Source organism: Suricata suricatta, chromosome 11 (assembly GCF_006229205.1).
Source record: "Suricata suricatta isolate VVHF042 chromosome 11, meerkat_22Aug2017_6uvM2_HiC, whole genome shotgun sequence".
In the NCBI taxonomy this organism is placed as follows: domain Eukaryota; kingdom Metazoa; phylum Chordata; class Mammalia; order Carnivora; family Herpestidae; genus Suricata; species Suricata suricatta.
Genome location: NC_043710.1, coordinates 103047069 through 103054986, shown reverse-complemented (window position 1 = coordinate 103054986; position 7918 = coordinate 103047069). Strand labels below are relative to the sequence as shown.

The window sequence follows — 7918 nt, the reverse complement described above, 5'->3', positions numbered from 1 at the left end:
TCGGGAGCAAAGATGTTCCACAGCCAGTTGGCAAATCACAGGCGCTGGAGCACAAGAGAGGGGGTGGGGTGGGGGGTGCGTGTGTGAGAGTTTCTGTGTGTGGCAGCCATAGACTAGGGGCAAGTAAGACAGTAACTACCACCTACTGAGCACTTACTACCTACCTGGACTGTGCTAAGCACTTTACCACATCCTTTCCTAGACATATAAAAATAAATATAGGAAATAAATATAGGGGCACCTTGGTGGCTCAGTCAGTTGGGCGTCAGACTTTAGCTCAGGTCATGATCTCATAGTTTATAAGTTCGAGACCCACGTTGGGCTTTCTTCTGTCAGAATAGAGCCTGCTTTGGATCCTCTGTCTCCCTCCCTCTCTGCCCCTCCCCTCCACCTCTCTCTCAAAAATAAACAAACATTAAAAAAATAAAAATATTTAAAATGTATATATAAATATTATCTTAATATTTATTTATCACACTGATCCTCTGAATAAATATTAGTACCAAGGTATAGAATAAAAACACACCCATGGTCACAGGGCTGGTAAGTGGAAGGAAAGAGGTTTGAATTCAGTGCTGACTCCAAATCCTGGGATCTTATAGCACCCCAAAAAAGTAAGGTGAACTAGAAAAAAGCAATTTGGCAGGAAAGGAAGTGGGGAGCAAGGACACGAAAGGGAAAGAAGAAAATGAAAATGTACTGACTGCCAATTCGCTACCACTTCCCCCACAAAGATGTCTACATGAAGAGGCCTATAGTGCAAGCCCAGGCCCTGAGGAGGTCTGCTGCCTGGTTCCAAAGTTTACCAGCAGATGAAACACCACATGCTTTCAGAGGCTGTTTCTCTCCAGGGATTGGACTAGTAGCTTTATTTTTCTCTTCCTCCTCCCCCTTCTGTTTGCCTTATAATCTTTTTTCAGATTATAACTTGTTGGATTCCGGATATCTAAATAGAAAAAAGCATACCTTTGCTAATTAGGGCCAGGAGGATCCACAGGCCAGCTCTTTCATCTTCTTTTTCTCTACCTCCAAACTACCCCCCAACTCCCCAGACCCCTCATCCCCAACTCCACCAGAGGCATCTAAAGTAACTTCTTAAGCACTTTTTATAGCAGCTGGGAGTGAGGAACACACTGCATATCATTGCCTTTTAGCACTAGCATCTTATAAATCTATTATTCAAGTGAAGACAAGATGCAACAGGTTCAGTAAATTAAAATATCTAGAATATTAAGACATGTATCTTGAACATGCCCCTAAAGCTTACTTCTTTCCAATAATAGCTAGGAAAAGAAGAGTCAGACCATGATCAGAGTCTCACCAGGCCTAAGGGAATAATGTAGCTAACAGAAAGTAGACTGGAAGGGGAGGGGCTTAGAGAATGGGAGAATGAGGAGTCACTGCAATATCACCCAGCCACTAAAAATAATGATCATTCAGATTTCATAGCAACATGCATAAAAGGCTTATGATAGTGTGAAAATTTTTAAACCAGAGCCAAAAAAAAAATCAGTTAATATCCAAAACAGGGGTAGGCTCAAAGGACAGGAGACTTGAATTGATACCGTAATAAGAGTCAGACTTGGAAAGACAGATGAGAGCCATAGCTCTCACTGAGCAAAAATAAATGTGCCCAGCATGCGGAACTGAAAGAGCCACTGTGTCTGGGAAACACTGGGTAAGGGAGCTGCATGAGGTGAAGACATTGCCCCTTCCTTCAGGAACTTGTGGTGAAACAGAGCTCGGTGGTCATACAGACTGGTTCTTGACACTTCTCTTTTGGCATGAGTCTTCACGAGAACTCCAAATTTGTAATAATCTGCATAGCAGAAAAGTCAGGACTTTTTTAAAAAAAGAATTAAGTTTCCTTTTTCTTTTTCCTGTAGACTACAGCTTCCTCATCTATAATCAAAGGGACTGTGTGACAACATTAGCCTCAGAGAGAAAGCAGATCTAATGCATATTCCTTAGAACCAGCCATGCTAAAAAATCCAAATGGTTCTCCAAATTCAAGACTTACTTATCCTTCCCAAATTCGAATTTCCCAGGCCCAACTCGAAGTAGGTAGCCTCTGAGCCACTGAGGGAAACGTCCTTGGACTCGAGCAGAGATGATCTGCGGCGTCTCCTCCGCCGTGGCTACTAATGGTGCGATACATGGAAGCCTCTCTCGCTTACTGAAGATTGCCTTCCTCTGATGAGTACTTTCCATGTACTTCTTCAAAACTGTGAAGAGGAAACCGGAAGCACAAAAAATTTCACCAATCTTCCATAAACATGCCTGTTTCTCCCGTAGACCATATTCTGATCTACCGGTAAGGGAAAAGTAAACCTAATACAGTCTCCAAATTCCTGTCCTTCCTCATTCTCAGACCATCAACTCTCTGAATCTCCATTTTTGAACCACAACAATCCTCTGTATTCTTGCAGTACACTCACGACTTTATTATTATCATCATTTCTCATTGTTGAACTATACTTCTCTTTTCACAAGACTGAATCTACACAGTTAACCCCAGATGTGCTAATAGCAACCTCATTGCTATGGTAAAAAATGACCACTAGGGGCGCCTGGGTGGCTCAGTCAGTTGAGAGAGTGACTCTTGATTTCCACTCAGCTAGCTCAGAGCCTGGAGGCTGCTTCAGATTCTGTGTCTCCCTCTCTCTCTGACCCTCCCCTGCTCGTGCTGTCTCTGTCTCTCAAAAATAAATAAAAAACATTAAAAAAAAAACAAAGACTATAAATAAATAATAAATAATAAATGAGTTCGGTTATGTAAAGTTTTTAGAAGATAGTAAATACTAAAAAAATGCTACTTATCATTATTTCCATAGCTTTTAATGACTAAAACAACAAGATGTAATATCATCTTCCTTTGAATTATGTATTCATTCAACAAAGTGGTAACTGGTAAGGAATTAAAAAATATTAGAACCTGACATAAGAATACCTGGGTGGCTCGGTCAGTTGAGTGTCTGACTCTTAATTTCAGCTCAGGTCATAATCTAATGGTATGTGAGATAGAGCCCCACGTCAGGCTCCACAGTGACAGCCTGGAGCTTACTTGGGATTCTCTCTCCTTTTTCGGCCCAGATCACATGTGCTCACGCACACTCCCTCAAAATAAATGAATAGACTTAAGAATCAAAACCTGATGTGGGCACCTGGGTGGCTCAGTTGAGAGTCTGACTTTGGTTCAGGTCATGATATCTCATGGTTCATGGGTTTGAGCCTCACATTGGACTCTGTACTGACAGCTGGAGCCTGGAGCCTGCGTTGGATTCTGTGTGTGTGTCTCTCTCTCTCTGCTTGTGCTCTGTCTCTCAGTCTCCATCTCAAAAATAAATAAACATTAAAAAAAAATTTTAAACCTGATGTAAAGGAACTCACTGCCTAATAAACAAACAGACCACTTATACTATAATCCACATTTTCAGCACTGTTTCTCGAAGTATGGTCTGAGAACTACTTGGAACAGAAATACATGGTATTACTGCTGAAATGCAGATTAGGAACTCCACCCTGGACCTAATCAGAATCTCTAGAGTATAGCAAGCAAGTATTTTAGGCATACTAAAATTTGGGAACCACACCATTGGAAGTAGAGGTATAAACAGGATGCTTTGAAAACTGAGAAGTGGAAATCCTTGGTTATGTATCTTACTACTTTTATTTATAGTTGCATATTCATCTCACTCTCCTCTTCCATTAAAATAAATATCCTAAGGTCAGTTTTTATTCCTCTCACTTAAGTAGAGTTACACTGAATACCCTGATTGGACAATGGTCTGAATAGAGATTCAATAATTTAAAACATTTTACATTATAAAAAAGTTTACATGTGTATATATCCTGTACTCTATAGCATATTATTGGCAGTTTATTATATACTCTTCAGAATTTGCACAACACTGTATATTATGATCTAGACCTTCTTAAACTCCTTTCTATTCTTGGTTCCTGAGACACTGCACTTTTCTAACTTCCCTGCTCCTTCTTTGTTTGCTTTATGCTAGCTTCACTTCTTAGCTGACGCCTTGGATAAGTTACCAATCAATCTGACCCTCAAGTTTTTCAACGATAACATTGGAGGTACTGTGGGGATAAAAGAAAGATAATTCTTCCTATTTATGTGTGTTGTCATAACTAAATATAACGATAGTAGATCATCTGCAAACGTGATTAACTCCCTTTATCAGCCCCTCGTCCCCTTACCACCTCAGGAGTGTGTCCCTCGAGTCTGATCTTGGACCTTTACTCTTTAATCTCAGCACACTTCCTCAGTAGCCTCATCCAGCCCCTTAATTTCACCAAGTACTTCTTACAGATGACTTTTAACATGTCAAAAGAGAATTCTTCATTTTCCCCCTTCTAAATAAATTCTTCCCACCTGCTGAATCACCTAGCTTCGAAATCTCTGTGGGCCTTGAACTCCACTTCTTCACTGTCCCCTCACATTCACTACATGGTTATGTTCTGCTGAGTGTACCAGGACAGGGCCAGGAAAGAATGCTAAGGGGATGATACAGGGTGGCCAGTATAAATTACTAGGGCTCAGAAGTTTACAAGGGTGTCTGGGTGCGAATCCTTTGTGAGGATGTTTACTAGTCCACCCCACTGGGGCAGCCCCTCCCAACTTCTCTTCTGGCCCAAACCTGTCCCCATTACATTGATGCTTCCACTTCTCTTGCCTTATCAGTCACTTCCTTTCTACTGTCCTAACATAGACCCTCACCACCTCTTGAGTGATATTATCACAGCCTCCTAATTGGAAAAAGAAACTAGACAGGGAAGCTGTCTCCTATGCCAGAGCCTTCTATGGGGGGCGGGGGGGGGGTTCTTGGTCTTTGTAATTATCCCTGGGAGGGGGGGGCCGAGGCTCCAGGCCAATTGCCTCCAGCTCTAAACAGCTCTTGGATCTCCAGATCCCAAACAATCTACTCCAGTGTGAGCTAAAACTGGTATCTTTTTCTTTTTATTTTGAGAGAGAGAAAGTAAGCATGTGTGTGCATGCATGAGCAGGGGAAGGGGCAGAGAGAGAGGGAGAGAGAGAATCCCAAGCAGGCTCCCTGCTGTCAGCACAAGGCCTGATGCTGGTCCCCATCCCATGAACCATGACATCATGACCTGAGCCAAAACCAAGAGTTGGATGCTTAATCAACTGAGCCCCCCAGGAGCCCCAATATTATCGCTTTCCATGTGTGGTATGAGGTGGAAAAGGTTAGGAAGCACAGCTACTAAGTTAATCTAAGTATAGATCTAATTATATTAAATAATCCTCCAAAAGCATTCAGAAATGACTCCTCACTGTCTACCAAGTACAGTCTAAACCAATTAGCCAACCACTGGAGGCACCTGCACAGTCTCACACCAACCTACCTCTCCAGAACCCCCTCACTAAGGTCTTCCACTCCAGCCAAACTAAACCACTTCCCATTCTCTTCCCATCATAATTACACCCTCCTCAGCGAGCCTGGGTGGCTCAGTCAGTTAAGCTTCCAACGTTGGCTCAGGTCATGATCTCACCACTGGTGAGTATGAGCCCCACGTCAGGCTCTGTGCTGACAGCTTGGAGCCTGGAGCCTGCTTTGGATTCTGTGTCTCCCTCTCTTTGCCCCTTCACCCCCAAATAAATATTTTAAAAAATTACACCTTTCTCTTCACCCAGGGGAGTTCCTATCTCCTCCAGGTGGAACTCACTTACCCTGCTCATCCTTCAGGATCCGGCGGCCATGTCACCCGCTTCATAAACACAACATCCCCATTTCCTAGAGCAAGAGCTGATGCTCCTCAGTCTGAACGCACACAGCATCTATTTCAGCTCTGTTAGGGCACTTACCTTATTCTGTCTCGTGCGATAAAGATAAATATACTTTACAACCTCTACTGGTGGTACTGAGTACAGGGTCACTTGTTTTTACCCCCACTCCAGTACCTAACACGTTGTTTTGCATACTGCAAGCACTAGATTATTGAATTAAATAATTTCATAGTGCATATTAGTATGATTTCTCAGCATCAATTTCAAGAAAGAAAATCATATAACAATAGTAGCTAGAACAGAAAGCTACAAAACAATAACCAGAGGTTTTAAGGTAGTCCCCCAGAATGCAAATAAAAGAACCAAACATTTATATTAGGACAAGTAGCAGTGATTTTCAATTGAAAAAGGTCAAAATAGTGAATATTCTTCCTAGTGCATATCCAAGAGAAACCCAAACCCTGAATCCTGCCCCATTTGTTATGTAAACTATGCAAGTAAAACGCTGTTTCCCTGACAAGTAAACAAATCCTGACTCAACCTTCCTTAACTCCCAGCTCGGTGGTGTTGCTGCCTGTATCTGCTATACATAGTGTGAAATGCTTCAGAAGCCCCCAGTGTCCTTCAGGAAAGAGGCACAGAATCCTAAGCCTGAGCAGATAGGAAGAGGAGGAACGGGAGAAGGAGGGTGCAAATCCCCTACCTGGGATCCAACGTACCACCACAGAAAGGAAACCCATTGCAATGGTAGAAAGATTGCTGACAAAATGGAGAAAGATCTGAAAAAACATTCTGGTATTGCATTTAGTAGCAGCAGATCCTGTGATTTCCAAAACCTCACACTCACTTCCGGATCTGTCCGTGGCTCACTGCCGGAAGAGGAGGGAATGCAGGGGGCGGGGGAGGCAGGGAGGCGGTAGGAAAGGGGCAGGGCTTCCAGAAGCCTGAAACCTCTGAGTCTCCTTTCAGGGAGGAGTAGTATCCCAACCACCTACCTATGATAAGTAGTTGTTTGGACCATCAAGAGTGGTCTCCCTTCCTAAACTTTCCTCTTTCAAACCTGCTCTCACATTACAATTAAGCCCCTTGATCCATGTGTTCCGTTTCATGATGCTGCTCCTCTCCTCTGAAGGGTTCACATCTCTACCCTTACAGAAAAAAGTTCAAATGCAGTCTGTCAATAAAGGACTCTAGAATTGGGCCACGACCTACCTTTCCACTGTCTCTCTGCTTTCTACCATATCATCCTCCCTTTTCTTTTCCATTTATTTAACTTACAAAATATTTTCTAATAATCTAGTATGAATAAGGCCCTGTGAAGGTATGCCCTAATGTATAATCATTAACAAACACTTTTGAGCACCAATGTATTAAATGCTGTGCTATGAGTTGAGATTATAAGAAAACAAGATTCAGTCCCTCCTCTCTGGGGCTTAGAGGATACACTATTCCCCTCTGTGAATTCTCAGTTCAGGAGAAAGCCTATCCAACATTCCATGGTTTTGCTCTTCTGTGCCATTTTAACAAACTCTCCCCTGCCTGAAACACCCTCCTTTCCTTTTCAAAAACCCATTTCGCTACCTCTCTGACCCTTTTGCCAAATGTCTTCCAGTAACTCCCACTAAAAGGAATTAACCAGCACTGCACAGAAATATTTTTAACAGTTCCTTATCATGTTTTCCTAGCAAAGACATCTAAGTGTATTTCAAGAAAGGAGTGATGACAATTGTCAGAAGGGAGAACAGAAAGTATCTTTAACTATTCCGTATTCACAATGCCTAGCAGAGTATGAGGTACAAAAATATTCAATATATATTTTTATTGGTAACCAGTGAGAATTTATAAAGTTGTGGAATTTTATCGAGATGAGGGATAGAAGGAGTATAAATTAAAAGGCAATGGGGCGCCTGGGTGGCTCAGTCGGTTGAGCGTCCGGCTTCGGCTCAGGTCATGATCTCACAGTTCGTGGGTTCGAGCCCCGCGTCGGGCTCTGTGCCGACAGCTAGCTCGGAGCCTAGAGCCTGCTTCAGATTCTGTGTCTCCCTCTCTCTCTGATCCTCCCCTACTTGCGCTGTCTCCCTCTGTCTCTCAAAAATAAGTTAAAAAACATTAAAAAATTTTTTAAAAAGGCAATGATATTTCTGAAATAGCATGTCT

At 42.5% G+C, this 7918-nt stretch overlaps 1 protein-coding gene across 2 annotated transcripts in view; it reads right to left on the bottom strand.

Annotated features, from left to right (window-relative positions):
* The window catches only part of BCO2 (beta-carotene oxygenase 2), a 39416-nt gene extending 32783 nt beyond the window's left edge, over positions 1-6633 (bottom strand). Inside the window, exons 1-2 of one of the 2 annotated variants that reach the window (XM_029957045.1) lie at positions 6465-6633; positions 2021-2225 (exon numbers count right to left, since the gene is read on the bottom strand). In XM_029957045.1, the coding sequence (XP_029812905.1) occupies positions 2021-2225; positions 6465-6552 (293 nt within the window). In that variant the 5' untranslated portion in view covers positions 6553-6633. Of the gene's footprint in view, positions 1-2020; positions 2226-6464 lie in introns of those variants that run through there. The other variant, XM_029957046.1, reaches the window with a different exon arrangement.
* Between the last annotated feature and the right edge of the window lie 1285 nt (positions 6634-7918).